This window comes from Gigantopelta aegis, chromosome 6 (assembly GCF_016097555.1).
Source record: "Gigantopelta aegis isolate Gae_Host chromosome 6, Gae_host_genome, whole genome shotgun sequence".
NCBI lineage: Eukaryota > Metazoa > Mollusca > Gastropoda > Neomphalida > Peltospiridae > Gigantopelta > Gigantopelta aegis.
Genome location: NC_054704.1, coordinates 102766625 through 102793317, shown reverse-complemented (window position 1 = coordinate 102793317; position 26693 = coordinate 102766625). Strand labels below are relative to the sequence as shown.

General features: G+C 37.5%; 1 protein-coding gene across 1 annotated transcript; it reads right to left on the bottom strand.

Moving 5' to 3' along the window:
• Nucleotides 1-4496: 4496 nt before the first annotated feature.
• On the bottom strand, nt 4497-24023 carry LOC121376281. Its single transcript, XM_041504116.1, has 9 exons — nt 23773-24023; nt 23396-23456; nt 22595-22839; nt 21481-21586; nt 19546-19784; nt 16612-16678; nt 11849-11996; nt 6142-6239; nt 4497-5793 (listed from the first exon to the last, which is right to left on the bottom strand). The coding sequence occupies exons 1-9, from the start codon at nt 23843-23845 to the stop codon at nt 5469-5471; spliced, it is 1362 nt and encodes a 453-aa protein (XP_041360050.1). The 5' UTR covers nt 23846-24023; the 3' UTR covers nt 4497-5468.
• Between the last annotated feature and the right edge of the window lie 2670 nt (nt 24024-26693).

The window sequence follows — 26693 nt, the reverse complement described above, 5'->3', positions numbered from 1 at the left end:
TGGTAAGTAACAGTAACGGCGCCGCCAGTGTACACATCATACAGCGACTCAACTAGCTGGCACATGATTCACTGGGAAGGAATCTGTCAGATTTTATATCGGGAATACTAGTATAAGGTGGATACAGGGACTCAGATAGCTGACACATGATTCACTGGGAAGGAATCTGTCAGATTGTATATCGGGTATATATGGTGGATATAAAAAATTAGGTTCAAACCGACTTCAGTGGTATTGTATTGTTTTGTTTAACAAAACCAGTAGACATAGTGATTTATTAATCATCGACGTTTGGACGTCAAACATTTGATCATTGTGACACGTAATCAGCGGAAGAAAAATACATCGACTTCTCTAGCATCAACCCCTTGCAATTAACCATTAACCGATTGTCTTAAACAGTTCAAGGGTGTGTGCCAAAACCGGCGTTAATTAGTTATTTAGTTAAAATGAAATTAATATGACTATCCATCACAACCATACTGATCTCGATGGTGCAGTGGTCATAGCGCTGTTTTTGAAGTTGGCAAACCCCAGCAAATTGTGTACCGACTCCAGCCCACCAGTAATGCACATCTGTGTGAATAACAGCAAACCACTTAAACCAATCACCACTGTCCGGGAAAAGCAACATTATTCGGCCTGAATGGCGCACTGGTTATGCCTTCGATTTACGTTTTATAGACATTGTGCACGTAACAACTCCAAGCCAGGACCCAATTTCACTAAACATCGTAAGTTACATTTCGCACGTAAACGTAAATCTACGACTGAAGAGCGTTTCACAAAGAAGTGTAAACGTAAGTTACGAGTAATGTTAGACGTAAATCTAAGGAGTGCCCTCGACCACAACTAGTCGCACACGTAAATTGCTATATCCACTTCGATAATTCATAAAATGGCCACACTTTTGTTTTTTGTAAAGTGTTTAACAAATTAACTTCCTTTATTAATCCAGTGATAGTCAGTTTTGTTACCTGTGTCATTTGATCCACTCAGGGCGGGATTCATCTCAGTCGGTTGAGTGCTCGCTTGAGGTGCCAGCGTCACAGGATCGAACTACCTCGGTGGATCCATTCAACTGATTTGTTTTTCTTCTGGTTCCAACCAGTGCATCACAGCTGGTCAAAGGCCGTGATATGTGCTTTCCTGTCTGTGGGAAAGCGGATATAAAAGATCCCTTGCTGCATTAGCAAACAAATGTAGCGGGTTTCCTCTAACAACTACTTGGCAGAATTACCAAATGTTTGACATCGAATAGTCGATGAATAATAAATCAATGTGTTTTAGTGGTGTCGTTAAACAAACACTTTTTTTTTAATCCATTCAATTTTTTTAACAAATTTTTCAGAGAGGCTGATAGCGTTCTATTAAGACGAGTCTGCAAATGTTTTGATATATGCAAATGTATGCAGCAAAAAACACAAAAACAGACGATATTTTTTCCCAGTACCTATTTCCTGTACCAGCTCCCATTAAACGCAGGGCCGTACCGTGGTCTGGACATGGGGGGGGGGGGGGGGGGTAAACAGTCCTGAAAACGCGTCTCTTCTTGTCTTCATTACGAATATTTCGAACCTCGGCTCATTTGCCTTGCACAAATTCAGCTTGCTCCTATTACAATTCTGTGACACCCCTCTCCCCTTTACAAATGTCTAGATCCACCCCTGCTATCAAATGTATTATTTTAAAACTTGTATTTGACGCACTATACCATGTTTTACTTTCATCTTTTTAAAATTCAACATCATATTTTCTCTACAATTTAGAAATAAAAGCTATATCCATGCACAAATGACTGCCTGGTCAACTGACTATTATTTTGATTGGGGTGAAAATTGTTTAGACAAAAAAAAAAAAAAAAACCCAAACAAAAACAAAACAAAAAACCCACCCAAAATACCCCCGAACAGTGGCGTAGCGTGGGCGGGGCCACCAGGGCGGTTGCCCTGGGCGCAAAATTCTGGACTGGTGGAAGGGACTCGGGGAGTGCTAACGGTCCACTGGTTATGGGGCGCAATACTTGCCTTGCCCCGGGCGCTGGCAACCCACGCTACGCCACTGCACCCAAACGTCATCTTGCATTTTGCCTACACAAATAATAAACTCGTTTATGACATGTGAAACTTTTAGTTGTGGATCCATGGGGTGGACATGACTTTTTTTTTTTTTTTAATGCAGACCCTTTTTGCAGTATATTTACTACTTTGTTGGAAAACACGAATTGAAATCACCATAATTTTTTTAAAGTGCATATCGACTTGTCCAAATCAGGCCAGTAGGAACCAGAGGGGGCCTGGGGGTACGTTCCCCCACTTGTGAGACTTTTTTATCACATTAATTTTTACCATTGTAACCCAAAATCTGATACAGAGTTTGTACCCGACCCATCAGTGCCCCCCCCCCCCCCTCCACTCCCAAAGCAAATATAGGGAATTGACCCATAATATAGTGTTTTTAACTACATAGGTTAACATTGTCGCCTATAGGAGTTTATTTGGTACAGTACAACCGTGTGTTGGTATACCGGAAACGGTGGTTTCCAAATGTTATCAAGTTTATTCGTTCTTTCTTTTAAAAGTTATAAGTTTGTTTTGTTTAACGACAGTACTAGAGCACAATGATTTATTAATAATCGGCTTTAGATGTCAAATTTCTGCTAAATGAGCTGCAAAAGGAAACAGACGTAGATTTACGTGCAATGTAAGTTAGTAGTATTTCTACGACCGGCTTCGTGAAATGGAGTAAATTTACGATGTTTAGTGAAATAGGCTACAGAGCGAATGTACCGCTAGCTTTAGGTTCGGTAATTCACGACTCGCATACTTGTCGTGGTATTGGCTATCCTGTCTGTGTGGAGAACATGTATATCAAACCTCATTATCAATAATATCAATACAAAATCGTAACATAATGCATACTTTTCTTAATATATTTATTACAATTTAACAAATATGTATATGTATATTTCAAACGATATATATATATATTTATTACAATTCAGCATACGTATATACGTATTTTTCAAACAATAATACTTGATTATACAAATATGTAATAAGTAAAAACAAATGAGAAAAATACACTGTTACACAAAACACATTAATAACAACAAAAATATATGTACATGCATGTATGTACATTACACGTATGCACATCGAAGCTGCTAGTTCTAATAAATGTCACAAATAAGCAAAATGTTTACATAACTTCCGCGGTTATACGATATTTCTGTTTACTATGGCTAAGATTGTTGACAGATGTGCAATTAAAGCATTAGGCAATTTATTCATCTTCGCACACCCAGCATTGTTTTATACATAATCAATGGAATGAGATAGTATACCTCATTTTATAGATATGACCAAATAGTTTGTTCAATAATGCAAATCGAGTTAGGGGTTTAATTAATTAATTATTATTAATAACATCACACGTATATTATAATATTTATTTTATACTGATATGCAAAAGAAACATATATATATTATATATATATATATATATATATATATATATATATATATATTAGTAAACGTACTAAATAAAAATGACTATTCATTATTTGAAAATTGATATTATATACGTGTAAGCTTGCTTTTCAGTTGGGATTTTTTTTCTTTTAATAAGAATTAAGATGGCTAGAAATAAATTTCAGTCGTTTAACAATGAAGTATTCTGCGTCTCTTTCAATTTACAGAATAAAACGATACACGGTTTTCAATTAAGCTTGAATGATATTCCAAATGTAGCAATTTAATAAAAACAAAACAATAGTTGAAAATGATGAACCAGTTTTGTCTCTTGAGATAAACCATCACCGACAAGGCTACAGATATTATATTAATTACTGCTTACCAGTGGTATACGTGTGTGTTAGTACTACTCGCAGACTAATTGAATAGCATCACATTTAAAATCAGATCTCTCCATAAAACAAAGTCCAAAGGACAAAGCTGTCTCCTTGCCACTCTTCAAGGTTATAGAGTGTATACTACCAAATCAAATCATTCAGCGTATAAATCGACATAAATACCATAGATATAATTACTACCACCCTGCACCCTTAAAGTGAATCAGAATGTGGGTCAAGCTGCTCATTCCAAAGATAACGGGTAGGGTCTATGACTAGTTTTTTTTTTACAGGTACCCCATACATGTTTCAACCACATTGTTACTTGACAATGTGGTACTAGATGAAATATGCATATATTTTTTGCGCAGGTGAAACTAATGTTTGTTTTACAACTCACATTTATCACCAATCACAGGACTTGTAGTATTAACTTATCTATCAAAAGTTTGGTGCACCTCGAACTTTGACCTAGCCGGAAGTTATTTGGTTTAGTACTACCTATACTGATAATATACATTTTTCAAAAAGTGTTCAACTATGTGTTTTTATGACAACCAGGATCTGGCGTATTCTGACATAAACCGACAACTCCACTGAAACTGTTGTTTCTACAGTGCAACCTAATATATTATAATAAGGCATATACATTGTATACAGTGTTGTACAAATGAAAAATGTCATATTAAAAAAGATGTTTTTAAATAATACTTCTGACTATCAGTTGAGTGTGTGTGTTCAGCTATGTATGTAGAGACATCATGGATATTCAGAGTACCTCAATTTCTTTAAAGAATTCCACTGAAACACGTGTACTTGACTGACCTTAAGATTATTAAGACATTAACAGGCACATCAAAGAAATATCACTATTAAATCATACAGTGTCTGAGGAAGAAAAAACTAAACATGACTGCACCTGTATGAAATAATGGCTTAATGTCCTGAACAGTATTGTGTGAGGCAGGGGGCAATCATGTATGCTGGTGTGTCTTCAAGTCACCAGTTGTGGGAATTTCAAATTCATCAGCCATGCTGATTTCCATAATGGACCATCAAAACCATTGGCATCCACCAATATTCCTGACTATATTTTATTTACAGCCTACTGTAGTTGGATGTTTTAAATATTTGTCATATGTGGAATTATGATCACATATTATTTTTGATTCATTACTAATTTTAAATGACATAATTACCCGAACATCTATTTTCTTGCATTATTTTCTAATCCAGATGCATACAATATGTATATTGGATGTATTCCTACAAGCTGTAATCCAGCATAGTATTTAACTAGTAACACTGGGTAATACAGCTGGCTCACATTTATCACCAATCACAGGACTTGTGGTGTTAACTTCTCTAGCAAAAGTTAGGTGCACCTTGAACTTTGAACCAGCCGGAAGTTATTTGGTTTAGTAGTACCCACAGAACTCATGCCTACCATAAGTCGACTTATATAATTATTATAATTATAATTGTAATTATGTTGTCATCAAAATGAGCTGTCAGAGTAATTTACTTCTAACTTGTGGTTATGGTCATCCCTGGACCTTAACCGAACATAAACATGTTGGTACATCTCGGTCACTCTGTACAATACTACTGGGCTTTACATACGCACAGATAGTTCGAATTCTTGTGGTGATGGATTGTGTTCATACGTTGGATTACTAAAGGCTTCTGATTCACTCTGGTGTAAGTTATTGACTCCTTCATAGCTGGGATGTTGCAAGCTTTCATGGCTATGTTCACTGGGATGCCGCAAGCGTTCGTAATCGTGTTGGCTGGAATTCTGGAGGTCTTCATGGCCGTCCCGGCTAGGCTGGTAGGGGTTAGGGCTAGGAATTTGGAGGCTGTCGAATTCTTTACGTGGGCTGGGAGTTATTGTTTCCTCATCTCTCTGCTGTTGTTTGAAATGTTTTCGTTTTCTGTGCCTGAAGTAAATTTCATTTTGTTAATAATAATAAAAAAAATATATATATATACTAGTGACAATAAGTTAAGGACCACATGCACACTGCATCTGGGGCGGGGTAGCTCGTTCGCTCTGCCGGTGTTACAGAAGGCACATTCAGCCATGCATGGGGTTAGCCACAGTATAGAATGCTCATCTTGTGTTTAGTGGCATAGTTATCCAAAACATAGCATAGTTATCAGACATAAAAAGTGTTAACATAAAAAAGGAATTTTGTGTACACCATGGGTTTTTTATAATGTATTTGTGTCGGCAACAAGCTGTGGCTACTACTACTACTACTACTACTACTGACCAGGATACCCACCGTCTGGATTTAACGATGTAAGCCATGATTCCCATAACGAAGATGCCAGCCAGTACTGCACACACTATTCCGACTGGAGCCTGCCAATCGGCTCCCTCCTGGAGGTAATACAAGACGTATATATTGCAGTGATTCAAAACTACTATTTGAAACAGATGCTTCAAACATTTCACAGTATTATCAAATTGTTTAAGAAGTACGATGTAAGTAGTAAGTTATAAACAATGTAATGATTCATTGTGAACATTGATTCCACAATTAATCAAAGTGATCTACTACAATTAGTCAAAATGATCTACTACAATTAGTCAAAATTATCTACCACAATTATTCAAAGTGATCTACTACAATTAGTCAAAATTATCTACCACAATTATTCAGTGATCTACTACAATTAGTCAAAATGATCTACCACAATTAATCAAAGTGATCTACTACAATTATTCAAAGTGATCGACTACAGTTAGTCAAAATTATCTACCACAATTATTCAAAGTGGCGTAGCACCATTAATCTCCCCAATTAGTCAAGAAAAACACATGATTCATAATTATTACATAAATCTTATTGCTTCAAATCAGAAAACGATAAAAGATTATTAGATAGTCAATCAATCAATCTCTTTATTTACCACAGCTGTAATCAGCCTCTGGCTGTAATATATATATACACACACACAAACACAAACATTTCGCAATTACAATTATTACATAAACAGTGATGCTTCTAGTAACTGAAAATTGATGTTTGGCTCTACCGATAATATAATCGATTATAAAATTCATAATCGATTGTGTTTGGAGTTTGTTTTCACGTGTACATAAAGAAACAGGTACCAATAGATAATAAAGGTAAAATTAGCTATCTATCCCAATGGACACGATACGAGATGATTGGTGGTTATAATTAAAATCCTTTTTACATTCATACAATTCTACCCAGTTGTGTTGAGAGTTGATCGGATATTGAAACCAATTATAACCGACAATCAATAATGAAATTCCAATCGATCCCCAGCACTAGATGCTTCAAACCTGTTATAGCATCAGTAAATAATCAAAGATAATTAATTCATAACTCAATGATCGCCAGCACTAGATGCTTCAAACCTGTTATAGCATTAGTAAATAATCAACGATAATTAGTTAATAACTCAATGATACCCAGCACTAGATGCTTCAAACCTGTTATAGCATCAGTAAATAATCAACGATAATTAGTTAATAACTCAATGATACCCAGCACTAGATGTTCCAAACCTGTTATAGCATCAGTAAATAATCAACGATAATTAGTTAATAACTCAATGATACCCGGCACTAGATGCTTCAAACCTGTTATAGCATCAGTAAATAATCAAAGATAATTATTATTCTGTTTAATTATTTAGACCCAAAGATTTTTGCAAATGTTACGTTTATTTCCTATTCGATATTTGTTTTCTTTGCATTTACATGAAAACAAACCCAAACCCCGACAGGTTTTATAGACAAATCATCATATAAAATGCATGAAGTTGACTTAATTCCACTTTTTAAAAATCTCTGTGTGTTCGGAATGCACGTTATTTCTCCTATAAATAACTAAGGTCATTTGCATATCAAAAGCATCATTCTATAGTGCGTTTCAAACTAATGTTCGGTTCTATCGTCCTATCCGCACAAATCGTGGTATGACCTATATTTAAGAAAATATCTGCAAACATGAAGCAGGCGCGGATTCAGGTGGGGAGTTCAAGTGACAAAACCTCAGTTTGAAAAAAAATATATGTATCAAATATTATAATTATATTGTGGAATACACAAGCGCGCGCGCTGAAGGGAGAGAGACAGAGAGAGAGAGAGAGAGAGAGAGAGAGAGAGAGAGAGAGAGAGAGAGAGAGAGAGAGAGAGAGAGAGAGAGAGAGAGAGAGACGTGATTTATGTAACGACGCACTCAACATATTTTAATCTATGGTTATAGGGAGAGAGAGAGAGAAGAATATGGTATGCATGCGATTGGTGGAGGTGTGACCCTCTGCACAACCCCAACCCCACTTAAGGCTTCTTTTGTATATGGAGCGGGACGTAGCTCAGAGGTAAAGCGTTCAATTCATGGTAGGTCGACTGATCGATCCCACATGGTGGTCCCATTGGGTTGTGTCTAGTTCCAGCCTGTGCACCACAACTGATGTATAAAGGCTGTGGTATGTGCTATCCTGTCTATGGGATGGTGCATATAAAACGTCCCTTATTGCTTATCAAAATTGCTTATCGGAAACAGTGGGCCATGTGGCGGTAGCGAGTTTCTTTCTCACTGTCATAATGGTCCTTAACCGTTTTGTCTGACGCCACATAAACGTATATCAAATGCGTTGAGTGTGTCGTTAAATAAACATTTCTCTCGTATGTATGTGTAGTCTATATGCATTTCTAGTCGATTAGTTTATAGGTTGTTAGGTTGTTTGATAGTGAATGATATGGAAATAAATAGTTTTTGGTGTTAAATAGTTCATGCATACATTAAAGTAATACTCCTGATGGGTATGGAGAAATAACTTAATCAGTCGACGAACTCATTTCTTCATCACTATCTTCGTTAAGGGGGACTATCACAGGGGGTATTTTATTTCTTATAAAACTATTTTGTTTTCTAAAATCTTCTTCGATCTTTATTACATGTTTAACTGCGTCAGAGAAGTGTGTAGGTGTGACAGAGTTCAATGCATGTGCAAGTTCTCTCCGCACCGTGGTCATTTTACCATCATTATGACGAGCTATGTGCCCTTTGACTTGACTCCAGATCAGTTCTATCGGATTGAGTTCAGAATGTCTTGGCGGCAGTCTTAGACACAAGTGCCCATGGCGTTCAGCAATATCACCAGTAACAAATTGCTTTGAACATTTGTTACTTTTCACAAGTTCATAAAGAACTGGCTTTGTCATGTTACTCTCAAAAGGTATATTGTTGTTTCGTAGCCACGACTGAATTTCTTCCTTTTTAGCGTTTAGTACAGGACATCATGTAATCTCAGTTAATTTGTTGTGGTAGCTTGCGTTATCCATGACGATAACAGAAGGTTCTGGTAGAGAAGGCATAAGTTGTTCTTCAAACCATTTGATGAAATTGTCATGATTCATCTCACCATGATAGTCTCCGTCTGTTTTTTTAGCCTCAAAGATCAATTCACAGCCATCTATCAATCCATATTTATCACAGCCAGCATGACAAATAATAAGTCTTTTCCCCTTCCTAGTCACCGAACAGAGTTTAGGAACTCGATCAGCAGCGTCTGATTTCGGCAGGTGATTGGCGGTACTTGTGCCCGGGTAGATATCTGTCCAGTGGTGGGATGTTGTGTGGTTGACATTCACCCAGGTCTCATCTTGATACACTATTAAATACCCCTGTTCTCGTAAACTGGATATTTCATGGAGATAGGACAGTCTCCTGTCTGATATATTGGCGTCCTCAAAAATAACTTTTCCGGTTGTAGACATATGTTGGTATTTAAAATCGAGGTCATGGAGTGTTCTTCGTAAAGTTGATATGGATATGTTGATTCCACATTCCTCCCTTAAAGCCAAGTTAATCTTATGTAATGTAGGTAATTCGCCCTCTCTATAAAATCTGTATACTCGTCGTCTAATAACATCTTTATCAAATAAATCGATGAGTTTTCGGTCTTGTTTTTTAACAGTGATTTCTGTGCTCGGATTCGTAGAGCTTAGATTTTTCACAGTTCTTTTTACTGTTGAAACCGAAACTTTAAGTGCAGCGGCAACTCGATCGACAATTCGATAAGAAGCATACCTAGGTCTACCGCGCTGATATTCATCTTCAAAATAATCGAAAACGTTCTTAATACACGATTTTACATCAACTGAAGTGTTTCTCGATTTACCCATATTTTTCCTCAAATAACAATAACAAGAATGTCGACTAATAGATTTTCAATGAATTTATATACCCTACCTAACTTGTATTTTACGTGGTTTACACATTGCTACAATAGCACGTGCAGTCATATATCGAAATAATGATGTTATTGACCAAGCAATGCTATCGTATTTTAGACATTCAGGGCTGTGTATGCGGGATGAAAAAGTGGTTGAACCCATAGGAGTCCGAACAATAGCCCTTTGGTTTTTGGCATTACAAATGTAACACCCCACCCCCAAACCCCAGCCCCCTAGCACCACCATAAATACTATATATATATATATATATATATATATATATATATATATATATATATATATATATATATATATATATATATACGTATGAGTTCCCAATTTAGAGGCAAATTAAATAACATTTTTATTATTATTTGATGTTGGTGGCCTTTGACATTTTATCCCCCCCCCCCCCCCCTTCTGGGTCCGGCCCTGCATTAAATGTATTTTTAAATTTGGAAAGCACGTTACTGCGGTGTGTGAGGTGATTTGTGTTTATTACTGTGCTACACCTCAGTTGTGTTAGGTTAGGTATGGTATGCTAATATAGAATTGATATAATAAAATAAAAATACATAATACATTAGCTAAATTTATTAAATATAATGCACCTACAAGAAAGGGTTACATGTTCTGTTTGTTTACATCTATGTTTAACGGAAAGATTAGACAATGCTGTTACACACTGCAAAACAATAATAACCTTGATTTAGTGAAACAAGCTATAATGGCCTTCACGTAGCCTCAGATCCCAATCTTTTGATATGCAAATGACCTTAGTTATTTATAGGAGAAATAACGTGCATTCCGAACACAGAGATTTTTAAAAAGTGGAATTAAGTCAACTTCGTGCATTTTATGTGATGATTTGTATATAAAACCTGTCGGTGTTTGTGTTTGTTTTCATGTAAATGCAAAGAAAACAAATATCGAATAGGAAATAAACGTAACATTTGCAAAAAACTTTGGGTCTAAATAATTGAACAGGATAATAGTTAATAACTCAATGATCGCCAGCACTAGATGTTTCAAACCTGTTATAGCATCAGTAAATAATCAAAGATAATTAGTTAATAACTCAATGATCGCCAGCACTAGATGCTTCAAACCTGTTATAGCATCAATAAATAATCAAAGCTAATTAATTAATAACTCAATGATCGCCAGCACTAGATGCTGCAAACCTGTTATAGTATCAGTAAAGATAATTAGTTAATAACTCAGTGAAACCCAGCACTAGATGTTTCAAACCTGTTATAGCATCAGTAAATAATCAAAAATAATTAATTAATAACTCAGTGATACCCAGCACTAGATGTTTCAAACCTGTTATAGCATTAGTAAATAATCAAAGATAATTAGTTAATAACTCAATGATACCCAGCACTAGATGTTTCAAATCTGTTATAGCATTAGTAAATAATCAAAGATAATTAGTTAATAACTCAATGATACCCAGCACTAGTTGTTTCAAATCTGTTATAGCATTAGTAAATAATCAAAGATAACTAGTTAATAACTCAATGATCGCCAGCACTAGATGCTTCAAACCTGTTACAGCATCAGTAAATAATCAAAGATAATTAGTTAATAACTCAATGATCTAGATGCTTCAAACCTGTTATAGCATCAGTAAATAATCAAAGATAACTAGTTAATAACTCAATGACACCTAGCACTAGATGCTTCAAACCTGTTATAGTATCAGTAAATAATCAAAGATAACTAGTTAATAACTCAATGATTTCATAGATAATTTGATTTCTCACATCTTTTGCAGGATCAGGAGTGCCAGCAAGTGATCTGCCAGTCTGCTTCAAGGCAGCCATCATCTGATCATCAGACGGATGGCGTATTGCTTCGACTGTCTCACCATCTTTACGACTGACAGCGTAGTGCACTGAAGATATTGGATTACTGAAATTTAACAATTATCAGCGTTACAAGAGCAAATGTATATCTGGTGGAAATAATTGCCCTGAAAATAAAGCCACAGCATCTTCATCTCTACCTTAATAGTCGGGTCCCAGTTTCAAGAAAAATGCTTATTTATCGATGTACGAGCATTTCTTTAGGATTATATCAAACATACGTTTCTAACCTAATTTGGGGGTGCTGAATCCAAAACAAATATGTTGGCCATCTGAGAAATTTCGTTTAGGTGACAAAAACAAAGTAGTAGTATACGAAATTAGGATTGTATTGAAAATACATTGTATTTAAGTATAATAGAGTGTTACAGACCATATTTTATTTATTTTTGTGCGATCATTTCTTTAGGATTGTATCCAACATACTTTCTAAACAAATTTAAATACATGTGTATGCTGAATCCAAAAACGTGTTGAAAAATAATGCGTCTGTAGTCAAAATAACGAAAACAAAAACACATTTTTATACTATGATACAACGTATTTTCGACATAATAATACTTTTGTAGACACTCTCATATTATGACTCCCATAAATGTAATGTTTCACATGGACAAATTATTTATTTGTATTCAGCAAACGTATATTAGAATGGGAAAAGTTAACACCTATGTTTTCAAGCAATGTAAATACAAATATTAGCTGTCACAAGCGAAAACCTACAACTTAGCATGACGTCAGAAACCAAGTAAACGCGGCTCAAAGTTTGGCGTCAAATGTAAACGCGGAAGTAAAAGTTGACATGCTGTTCTCAGTCAGAGATTGCCGAAACGATAAAAATAAAGTGGTTGTATTGCTCAAATAAAATATAACTTTAATTGTTTGTATCAAATATACAAATGAATACTGGTATGGGACACCACAGAGGCTGTTAAAATAGTTTTAAATTACGTTACCGTAACTATCGTAAGCTACTGAAGTTTTTGCTCAGTTGCATTTTCGTACACACTGCGATCTTGATGGCCATGGCAGCACATTAATGTTCTCATTCTGTAGGAAATCCATTAGTACACGTGCCGTATGCGGCCTAGCATTGTCCTGCTGAAAGAGTTCTCTCTGTCGATCCAAAATGGGAAGCATGTGACGGCGAAGAATGTCATCCCGGTAGCGTACAGCTGTCAGGTTGCCTTGTACGAACACAAGTTCACTTCTGCCGGTGTATGAGATGGTTCCCCACATCAAGACTCTACCTCCACCGAATCTGTCAACTTGGGCGACGCAGTTGTTGGCAAAACGTTCATTGCGGCGTCTGTAAACACGTTGTCGTCCATCACGTCGCTGTAGAAGGAAACGTGACTCGTCGCCTCCACTTTCCCAAGTTCCACCCCTGTACATTCGCGCACCAGCGAGCACGTAAATGTCGATGTTGACGTCGCAGGACGGGGCCAACATACGGTCACCTAGCCCGTAAACCAACTTTTCGAAGTCGGTTCCAAATGGTTTGTGCAGACACCCTTCTCAAACCAGATATGTGTCCAGCAGTATTCGTTGCTGTGGCAGTTCGGTGACGCAAGTGCAGAACCCGGATGTAGCGATCTTGTGCTGCAGTTGTTATGCGAGGTCTTTCACTTCTGGGCCGGTCTTCAGCTGATTGAAACTGCTGGTACCTGTCCCAGAGACGTGAAATGGTGCTCTGATGGACGTTCATGTGGCATGCGACTGCTGACTGCGATTCACCTAACTGGAGGCGGCCTATTGCAATGTTTCGATTCGACAGGCTTAGTCTTGGCATCTTATAACTCGTCTACGTCGAAATGGAAATGAGGCATCATTTCGAGCATTGCAGCTTTAAATACCCATCACTACCCCAATCTTTTCCCCGAGTGTCACGTGCATTCGCCAAAATCTGACTATTTCACGCCGATTTCCTGCAAGTGTCGCACAATGTGCCACAACGTGCGTTAAATTTGTTTTAGGGTGCATTTGGGCATGCTGTCCCATTCCAGGAACATTAACAAACATGGTCATTCAGCAACATTGTACAACAAAAACAATATTTTGTAAAATCAAACATTTTTCTTCTTTCCCTATCACCTATGCGTTTCTTTTTTGACAGAGTATATTTTGTGTAAACTTATGTAACACGCACACACTCTCACACACACATGCGCGCGCGTACACACACACCTCACATTTAATAACTGATCCCTCCAGTTTGCCCCCCTCCCTTGCAGTTACCGACCTCTTCCGACACTTATGTTTCAAAGCCGGGTTTATATCCAATGTCCTAAACTGAATCAGCAAAATTATGAAATCATGCCAGACCTGGCAATGAAATGACAAAGCTTTGCTCCAACATAACTGGATTTCAATTGGTATATTATTATTATTCCTAAAGATATATGGCTATTTTTCAGCCTCTAACCCCTAAAGTCAGTATCTTAAACATTATCGTTCAGAGATTTATTGTATGAATGTATCCGAACAGTTGGAAATATACTCATACGGTCATTACCGTACTCTTGTCAATGTACTTTACCTCAAATTTAAGATTTAATATGAGCTATGCAAATATTATATCAAACGTATACCTATGATAGGAGGTTCACACGTCGCTATGAACTAAAGTTATCTAACACCACAGGAAAAGTTCTGGTATATATGAAATATGGCAGGAAAACAATAGACGAGAGAAATTATCCACAATGCAGATTTCATATTTTGAAGAATGGTTTCGGTGTTTACAAGGGCAGTGGGATCAGTATCTCTACTCGTATATGTTGCCATGGTTTATAGATACATCTGTATGTTCACATGAACTAGTCGATGGTGCAGTCTATCGTGCAGATGTTCGCAAGTATTTATGTGGTAATTTTATGGTCAAAAGGCCCAAAGCACAACATTCAATTCAGGTACAATCCTTGGGTTGAATGAGAAATTTCACATAAACTATTTGCAGCATATAAAGTCGACCAGGAAGTGAATATTTTGCTGATCATAAAGAATGACTTGCTACAAATACTTTTGTTTGAACAAACTCAAGATCCAAATGTACCTAAGAAATTACTCAGGAAGTCAGTCTTGATTGTTGACGGACAGGCATTGGTTCAGAGTCCAAAACACGAAGGGAACAAAATGCTTAAGAAATATGTTGACATGTTGCATTTGATCGTTACAAGTGTCTGTTAACCAAACTAAATGCACAGATTAGAGATATACAAACCCGTGAGAAGGATGTCAATGTCTCATACTGAACAGAAAGCAATGTTAAATTAACTAATTTCCTCTTTAAAACCCTTGTTTTAAGACTCTGTATTGAATGTAAAATGGTTTGGTATGTGGGTGGTTGGTGTCACTAAGGAAGATGCAGTGTAGAGTAGTAACACTGAGATAAATGTTGAACAATAAAGACCAACAACGAGGAATCAGATACCAGAATAGTAGTTCATTCAATTCGCTATTCAAAACTATCTGACTAAATATTGTTGTACATATTAGTAAGACGCTTATGTCCTGTTGGTTGTTTGCTTTTTGACATGTCAAATATTCATGACACAGTTGGCAAAATGTTAGAAAACCATTCCTGTAAATATAATACTGGAAACATACCTCTTAGTACCAGCTGCAGAATGTTGAATTTGGTTGCGTATTTTGCTCTGAGATGTTATGGTATATCAAAGAAAATTAAACGACTCTAAAATAAAATGGTGGTTACTGAGTACACATATGAATGCTTTTGACAATTAATTTGTAAAATGTATGACCTGACAGTAGAGAGCATAAACAAAGTACTTTGTTTCATATCATTACCATACAAAGCACGCTTACACGTACCACGCTAGACCTTCGACCACCTTCAGCAGTGCATGGACTCTTACGGATGATCAGGAATAACCTAATAATGCCATCTGATTTGGCTTCCAGTTTGTGTTAAAATAGTAGGTAGACTCCTAGTATTATATTTGATGCAATAAATCAAATATACAGCAATGCATTTGTAAACAGACCCCATTTTAACGATACCTCCCCCCCCCCCCCCCCCCCAATGCAATTACTTATGGTGTGGCTGTCATCTTGACTCATACCACACATAGGTTGGACTCATCTGTGTGGTATGCTGCGATACATTCTTGCATGACTTGGATGTCGATTTTATGATAAATGGCCGCCATTTTATTTTGCAACATTTTGACCATAAAACTAAATTTTCAAATGTTCAACATAATGTTTTATAAATTAAATGTATTCACATGTATGTTAATGCCAAAACAAATCCTATAAAGATCATTGGGATACCAGTTACATAATTTTTATCAGGCAATTTTCCGCCATTTTGTTTTCGACCATTTTGAACCATAAAACGTAATTTCTAAGATGTCCAACATATTTTTGTGGATTTAGCATCCCCAAATTAGGTTAAAAATCTGTTGGACCAAATCCTAAAAAAATGCCCGTGCATATCACATTTTTGGGAAATGGGACCTGACTTTATGATAATCAAGGTTTTGTTATGATGTTATTAAGCATCTATGGGTTCGTTCATTAGTTCATTTATTCATTCATTAATTCCTTCATTCACAAATAAATTCATACAATCATTCATTCATTAAGATTTTAAATTGCATATACCGGCATTAGAAAAGAAGCTTTTTGACATTTACCCTTTATCATCTTTTATGTTATTCTTGATGTCGAGAATTTTTACATCCAAATCTTCTGGTTTGATATCTGAAAATAACAATATTATTTGTAACAAATATAAATAACTAGTTTTACCCATAACGTACCAATAAAAAATAACATTATTTTTCAACTATAATTCTACTCAAAAGAAACCAGCATTAAAGTCCTCCTCGGAGCGCAGTAATCAACAAGTATGCGATGTATGGCTATGTGATAGTTAGAGTTTAGTTTTGAGTAATCAACAAGTATGCGATGTATGGCTACGTGATAGTTAGAGTTTAGTTTTGAGTAATCAAAAAGAATGCGATGTGTGGCTGTGTGATAATTAAAGTTTAGATTTGTTTAGTTACACGCAGTAATCAACAAGTATGCGATGTGTGGCTGTGTGATAGTTAGAGTTTAGTTTTGTTTAGTTACACGCAGTAATCAACAAGTATGCGATGTGTGGCTGTGTGATAGTTAAAGTTTAGTTTTGTTTAATTACACGCAGTAATCAACAAGTATGCGATGTATGGCTGTGTGATAGTTAAAGTTTAGTTTTGAGTAATCAACACGTATGCGATGTATGGCTGTGTGATAGTTAAAGTTTAGTTTTGTTTAGTTACACGCAGTAATCAAGAAACATGCGATGTATGGCTGTGTGATAGTTAATGTTTAGTTTTGTTTAATTACACGCAGTAATCAACAAGCATGCGATGTATGGCTGTGTGATAGTTAAAGTTTAGTTTTGTTTAGTTACACGCAGTTATCAACAAGCATGCGATGTATGGCTGTGTGATAGTTAATGTTTAGTTTTGTTTAATTACACGCAGTAATCAACAAGCATGCGATGTATGGCTGTGTGATAGTTAATGTTTAGTTTTGTTTAATTACACGCAGTAATCAACAAGCATGCGATGTATGGCTGTGTGATAGTTAAAGTTTAGTTTTGTTTAATTACACCACTAAAGGACATTGATTAATTGACCATCAACTACTGGGTGTCAAACATTTGATACTTCTGACTCGCTGTCTTCAGAGGAAACCTACTACCTTTTCCCATTAGCAGCAAGATATAATTTATATGGACTTTCCCACAGACTTGACATCACTTTTATCGGCGTTTTGATATATCAGTAGTAAGGTATTGGTGGTGGTGGACAAAAAACCCAATGAGACAATGGGTCAACTGTAAAGTCAACCTCAAACTACAGTAATTAACACGTGGCTGTTCGATAGCTGTGAGATAGTGGTACTATGGTTAGAACTAATCAATGAACCACTGGTTTATCTTACGTTAAAATAGTGGTTCATAACTGGTATAATCAACTGGATCAACAAATTCACCATAGCCCTAGCTAGCCTAAAATAACTGGAGGTTGGCAAACAAAAAATGAAACGGCACAGACACAAAACAATCTTTTAAAACAAAAACAGCAGTTCTCGATATTTGTAAGGGGTGTGTGTGTGGGGGGGGGGGGGGGTAACAGCCCCCTGTTCTTGCATGATTATATGAGACATGATAGTAGGAAGTTAAGTAATCAGACCTAGTCGGTTAAGGGGAGATATCACTATTGCTCCCCTGAGACTAGGTCAAGGAGAGTAATGTTTTAGCTCCCCTTAACATGTGAATTTAAAACAAAATAATATTACAAAACGATTAAATATCAATGCTCAATATAGTAATCTGTTAAATGACTTTCCATAATATACGTTAGAAGTCATTCATTACTCCCCCCAGTTATTCTCATGACGAGGTCTGAGGCGATGCATTGTTAGATATTCCTTTCTTGTCATATCATTTTAAATGATAAACTTTGATTTGTTCAACGACACCACTAGAGCACATTGAATTATTAATTATCGGCTATTGGATGTCAAACATTTTTTAATTTTTACATATAGTATTGGAGAGGAAACCCACTATATTTTTCTTTTAGTAGGAAGGGATCGTTTACATAGACAAGATAGCACATACCACGGCCTTTGAAATACCACTTGTGAAGCATTGACTGGAATTAGAAATAGCCCAATGGGCCCACTGGGGCGAATCTATCCTAGACCAACCGCTTTACCACAAAGCTACGTCCCGCCTCTCGTCATCTTAGTGATTCCAATAACAAACCTCTCACCTGGATTTGCTGCTGCTACTGCTTCAGCGATGGCTTGTTTGAGGTTCTCCTTCTCGTCATCTCAGTGATTCCAATAACAAACCTCTCACCTGGATTTGCTGCTGCTACTGCTTCAGCGATGGCTTGTTTGAGGTTCTCCTTCTTGTCATCTCAGTGATTCCAATAACAAACCTCTCACCTGGATTTGCTGCTGCTACTGCTTCAGCGATGGCTTGTTTGAGGTTCTCCTTCTCGTCATCTCAGTGATTCCAATAACAAACCTCTCACCTGGATTTGCTGCTGCTACTGCTTCAGCGATGGCTTGTTTGAGGTTCTCCTTCTTGTCATCTCAGTGATTCCAATAACAAACCTCTCACCTGGATTTGCTGCTGCTACTGCTTCAGCGATGGCTTGTTTGAGGTTCTCCTTCTCGTCATCTCAGTGATTCCAATAACAAACCTCTCACCTGGATTTGCTGCTGCTACTGCTTCAGCGATGGCTTGTTTGAGGTTCTCCTTCTCGTCATCTCAGTGATTCCAATAACAAACCTCTCACCTGGATTTGCTGCTGCTACTGCTTCAGCGATGGCTTGTTTGAGGTTCTCCTTCTCGTCATCTCAGTGATTCCAATAACAAACCTCTCACCTGGATTTGCTGCTGCTACTGCTTCAGCGATGGCTTGTTTGAGGTTCTCCTTCTCGTCATCTCAGTGATTCCAATAACAAACCTCTCACCTGGATTTGCTGCTGCTACTGCTTCAGCGATGGCTTGTTTGAGGTTCTCCTTCTCGTCATCTTAGTGATTCCAATAACAAACCTCTCACCTGGATTTGCTGCTGCTACTGCTTCAGCGATGGCTTGTTTGAGGTTCTCCTTCTCGTCGTCTCTTGTCTGACCCTTTAATTTAACTGTCCCCGTCTTGCTGGGTTCACATTCGCAGTCCTTGAAACCTGCGTTCTGCAGACGTTGTTTAATCTCGTCGTCAGTGGGTTCAGTGATGTACAGATGATTGGCTTCCTGTCCGTCCACCGCCACCGTGTAGTCAATGGGAAACACAGTATCACTAACCAAAGAAATATAGTCTAACACAAGGGAAGACACAGGATATATTTAAGGGAGGCGACCAAGGACAAAAGGACACATGGATCAAAAAAGGAACTTCAATGAAAATTGGAAACAAATTGTTTAGTAAATGTGCCACATTTTATTTGGGGTGGGTGGGGGACAGGTTCCTTCACTCCCCACCCTTGGAATTGCCCTTGTAAGATATGCGACGACTTCAATGGGCATGTTAATGTTTAAACTGCATCATAAGTGTAGTTCAAATAGATCTGTGCTCACTGTTTTCCTAATATATTATTTCTTATTACTTCTTATTACGTCTGTGTGATTTATTCATCGAATTAATGTAACAGATAAAAATCAACCTCCACTTAGGGGATTCGAACCACAGACTCTCAGTACGAGAGTCCAGTGCTCTACCGACTGAGCTAATAGGGAAATTCCCACTAGCTACTGCCAGTAGGAGCACTTTATACCAACACTACTACATTATTCTGAAACACTTAAGAACTTTATGGAGTGGGTGAATGTCAGTAATCAAAACAACTATCAATTTCACTGCTATGCTATGCTGTACAATTGATTAACCTCAGGCCCATCCAGGAGGGTTTCCAAGGTTCCTGACCCCAAATATTTTAGTCAAACAATATATATTACAGAATACACAAAACATGCAAAGTTATTCCGTCCATCTTTCAAGGACCTTTAAATTATATTTTCAAAAACAATCGTGGATTGGAACCTGAACCTTGATTTTAATCAATGTTTAAATGATTACCCTAGTATGGTATTACCCGTGTATGTGATTACCTGTGGATGTGATATCCCGTGTATGTGATAGCCCGTGTCTGTGACTGCCCGTGTCTGTGGATGCCCGTATCTGTGATTACCCGTGTATGTGATTACCCGTGTATGGTATTGCCCGTGTCTGTGATTGCCCGTGTATGTGACTGTCCGTGTATGTGATTGCCCGTGTATGGTATTGCCCGTGTCTGTGATTCCCCATGTCTGTGATTGCCCATGTATGTGATTGCCCGTGTATGGTATTGCCCATGTCTGTGATTACCCGTGTCTGTGATTGCCCGTGTATGGTATTACCCGTGTATGTGATTACCCGTGTATGTGACTGCCCGTGTATGTGATTGCCCGTGTATGGTATTACCCGTCTGTGATTGCCCGTGTATGTGATTGCCCGTGTCTGTGGTTACCCGTGTATGTGATTGCCCGTGTCTGTGATTGCCCGTGTCTGTGGTTACCGGTGTCTGTGGTTACCCGTGTCTGTGATTGCCCGTGTATGTGATTTCCCGTGTATGGTATTGCCCGTATCTGTGATTACCCGTGTCTGTGATTGCCCGTGTATGGTATTACCCGTGTATGTGATTACCCGTGTATGTGACTGCCCGTGTATGTGATTGCCCGTGTATGGTATTACCCGTCTGTGATTGCCCGTGTATGTGATTGCCCGTGTCTGTGGTTACCCGTGTATGTGGTTACCCGTGTATGTGATTACCCGTGTATGTGGTTACCCGTGTCTGTGGTTACCCGTGTCTGTGATTACCCGTGTATGTGATTACCCGTGTATGTGGTTACCCGTGTATGTGATTACCCGTGTATGTGTGATTACCCGTGTCTGTGGTTACCCGTGTCTGTGGTTACCCGTTTATGTGATTACCCGTGTGTGTGCTTGAAACACTTACCCATTGCTGTCAACTAGCTCACTTCCTCTTACAGCAGCCCGTTTCCTTCTTGCTTTTCCAGCCTGCTTGATGTTTACTTCAATTATCTTAATCAATTCTTTAGTCTCTACAAACGTAAAACCAAATCAGCATAGTGACATCAAAATTTCAGTGACAGAGTACTAGCCTTACCAATGACAAATCTGAAGCCATAGTATGAGCTAATCTAAAGAACAAAACCATAATACATGACCAGGGTCGTATCTGCACACAATGCAGAGTCGAATACGCATTCGGATCATTCCATGAATCTCTATCGTCTATAGGAGGACAGCCACTCACGAGAAGATCCTGCATTGATCAACACACCCTTTTGATCGCCAAAGAGGACTGCCACTCCCAGACTAGTTGACTAAATCAAAACTAGCACAGGAACTATCGCATTGGAATAAATACAGCTGCGATGACATGCATTGTTAAAACAGTAAAGATATCAGGTGTTTGCGAAAGGTGAGCATATCCTGCCGCATCGATGGCTCCCGTCACGAGTACTGCCACCACAGCTGTCAAGTCTGTCACTTCATCTAAAACACGAGTACTGCCACCACAGCTGTCAAGTCTGTCACTTCATCTAATACGATGAAAAATTATAAATGTGCAAGAGTTTCACCAAAGAGATGAAATGAAAAAGTATGCATAAAGCCAAAATACAGAATTTTGGTCAGTGATGCTTCGTATTTAAAAGAACAAACTGTACCACTGAGACAATCTTGCCATTTGTAATTATATTTATCCATTTTATAGTTTATCAGTAACATCAGAGGGGCGGGATTTAGCTCAGTCGGTTGAGTGCTCGCCTCTGGTCTGGTGTCGCACGATAAAACCATCTTGGTGGATCTATTCAACTGATCGGTTTTTTTCTTGTTCCAACCAGTGCCCCACAACTGGTCAAAGACGGTGGTATGTGCATTCTGTTCGAAAGTGCATATAAACGATATCTTACTTCTAATGGACAAAATGTAACGGGTTTCCTCTAATGACTATGAGTCAAAATTACCAAATGTGCTCTAGCGGTATTAAAAAACAAAGTTTAGTAACATCACTTTCAAAACATTTCATTTCGCTTGTTACATACCATTATTCTTATCCAACCACGCCGATTTAATTGCGCCCTGTACAGCTGTATGATTCAACGTTTTCTTTCCACTGTTCAGATACAGTTTGTGATGTCGGAGACCTTTACAAGAACACACGTTTCCTCTAATACCAGCTGTCTGTAAATGTTTCGTCAGTTCGGCGTCTTTAGGCTGGGTGTAACCAGATTCTTCAGGGTTTGTACCATTTATATGTATAAAGTAGTCGATCTTTGTGATCAGATTCCTAAATATGAATTGGTATGAACAATAACACATAATTAGACAAGCTACAAATATACACAACCAATTATCCCCTGTTCAAGTAATCAAGTACACCGTAAACTGGATTAACAAAGACAATTTGGCATTACTTAGAATACACATTAGAAAATTGTAAACCTAGTGTGTGTTTGTTATAAGATCACACACACACACACACACACACACACACACACACACAGACGTATGTTCAGACGTATGTGATATGATTCCAATAAACCCACATACAGATAGATAGATATATAGATAGATAGATAGAAACCATATTTTAAAGATTAACTAAGTGTAATACTATGGTTTTATTGATTAACTGTAAAGTGTAATACTATGGTTTTATTGATTAACTAAGTGTAATACTATGGTTTTATTGATTAACTGTAAAGTGTAATACTATGGTTTTATTGATTAACTGTAAAGTGTAATACTATGGTTTTATTGATTAACTGTAAAGTGTAATACTACGGTTTTATTGATTAACTGTAAAGCAGTATAAACTATTAGATGGATACACATGTATTTACCATATTGCATCCGTATATTGTTGTACATCTACAATGCCGACCTTCATGGAATGGTTTTTGTCTGCAATAGAAAATACTCAGTTGTTTACTAAAATGCCAAGAACATTATATTAAAAGATTTACAGGCTATATTAACATAATTCCATTGTTAAATAACTGTTAAACAAAAATAAATATTGTTGAAGCAAAAACATATATCATTAAAAATTAATATAGATATACATTTTCTTTAATCAGTATTCCATTAATCATGGACTCTCCAAGTATAAAGCATTAATATAGAACATAAATAATCTGAAATAATGTTGTTGGGTTTTGTTTTGTTTTTTAATCCTATAAAGATTAAATTAGTTAGATTCTGCGCTATACTGAACTACCTTGCCATGCCATTCTTAAGGCGTTGGTAACCTTTGTTCTGTCAAGTCTGGCCGAGTAGCTGGTTATAAACATTGTCCTCACGTTAATGCTCACTCCTGTCCAAACTTCCAACAGTGGATTCAGTGATTTCAAGCTGCTTTGGATCTCTGCGTGTGCTGGAGGCCGGACTAACCAAGGTTTGAATTTATAAGCAGGGTTGATAGCATAATACACCTTTGAGAATGTATTATATATAGAACTGTTTGTGGTATGGTCTCTGAAAGTAATAACATAATCAAGGTACTGCATAAAGTATATATGTTTAACGGTAATGAAGGAAACGTCAAATAATGTTCAAGAAATTATTTTATGGTCATTCAGAAACATGAGACGATGTGCACAATTATGATGATGTCATCATCGTTGTCACATTTCAACTATTTACAAAATATGCAGTGGTTTGAGACCATTATATGTCAGTGGTGTGTTCAGCAGGGAAAGTGCTTGCTAACAATATGACTGGTTTCCATCATGAATTATACTATCCTGTCGTTGAACGTTAGACGCTGAATCTGGTCTACTGAGCGAAGTCAAGTCCTCCATTTCCTTAACACACCACATACCTTATGACCACTTTGCCTTAGTCTCCGTTAGGAGATCGGACACGAACCATTGTCATTTCAAGTGAAATCACCTTTTGGCATAATAATTCACAAATAATACAATATTGACCTATCAGACGTTACTAACAGCTCAGGTTACACTGTTCCTTTACTTATATTGATTTGGAAATATACTGACAGCCATAGAAAACGCAACATTTATTTGGCTCATTTTATTTTTTTGTGGAGATGCGGTCTGAAATTTAGGGTAGAATGAATGCAACGGGATGGAAGGTCACGTCAAACCGTACTTTGTGCACGTGCTGAGGCATGTTATTCTTCGCGAGCAGAATTCTTGAAAATCTCCTAAAAACACGTGCAAGTCATGCCAGTAGGACCTTACAGTGCCAGTTCTACGGTTATAAAGCCGGTGTAAATGAAATGCATGTCCGTAGGAACAGCTGTCTGACCGGACTTGATATCCTATGAATGCATGTCCTAGGTCTAATATACCTATTAATGCAAGTCCTAGGACTTACGTTCCTTAGGAATACTGGTCTGACTGCCAGGATATCAAGTCCGGGTCGGACTTGCATTCCTGGACAATCAAAATTTAAGTCCGTTGGAAACGTAAAAATTAAATTATAAATGTAAACAAAACAAAAAGCAGTTCCCTTTCTGGTTTATTTAATTAACTTAGGATACTGCCGCCTCTATTTAAATATTTTCTATTTATTTCAATATTTTCCATTTATATCATTTGCAAGAGTATGTACACATTTTGTTGACCTTATTACACGAGCAAAACCAAGGTATTTATTCAGGGCTCGAAACGGCCGGTGACCAGGTCGCCAAATGGCGTTAGTCGCCCAAATAATATTATTTGGTCGCTCTTCTTTAGAGCTATAACATATCAGCCACTATTAATATTTGTATTGCATATATTTATTCCACATTAAAATTGTGCTTATGGTTCGTGGTTCGCTTACTATAATTTGCCAACATCCATTATTATGTTTTGAGCCACCATATGTTTGGCGAATTTCGAGCCCTGTTGTTCATTGCGTGGTGTTCCAACTAATAAATGTTTAAACATTTAAAATTAACTCGAAAGGATTTTCCATAATTCGAAGTATGTATTAGTACTCGCAAAATAAGTATAACTTACCAACACAATTATCTGTTAGACATTATATGATTATTTGATAATAATAATACTAATAATAATAATTCAACAATAAAAATGTGATATTTGCGTTATATAAATTATCTTGTTATTATATATTTTTAAAGTTTGTGCCTTTTTGTCAATAATGTTGCATGCGCGTGTACATAGGGTGTGGGATGGGGTGGCGTGGTCTAAACACCCCTTGTCAAAACACATTTCTACTTGCCACAGTCTAGACCTCCCCCTGCATAAATTACTGAACGTGTTCCTGCTTTGTCAATTTTGCTCATTTTCAAAAAAATAATTTGGTCTAACATATGACATATCATACTCTGGGCTCTATAATATCTTAGTCCCAACCAACAATACCATCGATAACAAATTATGTTAAATGGTTTTCATTAAGGTTTATCAATTAATAAAACTATCAATGACTAAGAGTGGGTTTTAGCAGCTCAATGGGCCACTACAAATTTACACCTGATAGTTTTAGTCACAACAGGCATTCAGTAGGGGCGGAGTGGGGGCAGGCTCATTTACACCTGATAGTTTTAGTCACACTAGGGTCAGTAGGGGTGGAGTGGGGGCAGGCTCATTTACAACTGATAGTTTTAGTCACACTAGGCATTCAGTAGGGGTGGAGTGGGGGCAGGCTCATTTACACCTGATAGTTTTAGTCACACTAGGCAGTCAGTAGGGGTGGAGTGGGGGCAGGTTCATTTACACCTGATAGTTTTAGTCACACTAGGCAGTCAGTAGGGGTGGAGTGGGGGCAGGCTCATTTACACCTGATAGTTTTAGTCACACTAGGCAGTCAGTAGGGGTGGAGTGGGGGCAGGCTCATTTACACCTGATAGTTTTAGTCACACTAGGGTCAGTAGGGGTGGAGTGGGGGCAGGCTCATTTACACCTGATAGTTTTAGTCACACTAGGCAGTCAGTAGGGGTGGAGTGGGGGCAGGCTCATTTACACCTGATAGTTTTAGTCACACTAGGCATTCAGTAGGGGTGGAGTGGGGGCAGGCTCATTTACACCTGATAGTTTTAGTCACACGAGGCATTCAGTAGGGTTGGAGTGGGGGCAGGCTCATTGACACCTGATAGTTTTAGTCACACTAGGCAGTCAGTTGGGGTGGAGTGGGGGCAGGCTCATTTACACCTGATAGTTTTAG

Bases quoted from the DNA above. Each gene is read 5' to 3' on its own strand.
- LOC121376281 (XM_041504116.1), bottom strand. From the start codon at position 23,845: ATGTTTATAACCAGCTACTCGGCCAGACTTGACAGAACAAAGGTTACC. The intron at 19,785-21,480 runs GTAAGTGTTTCA...TTCTTTGGTTAG, and splicing joins GAGCTAGTTGACAGCAATGG to TGATACTGTGTTTCCCATTG. The intron at 11,997-16,611 runs GTAAATGTCAAA...GTTAAATTTCAG, and splicing joins AACATAAAAGATGATAAAGG to TAATCCAATATCTTCAGTGC.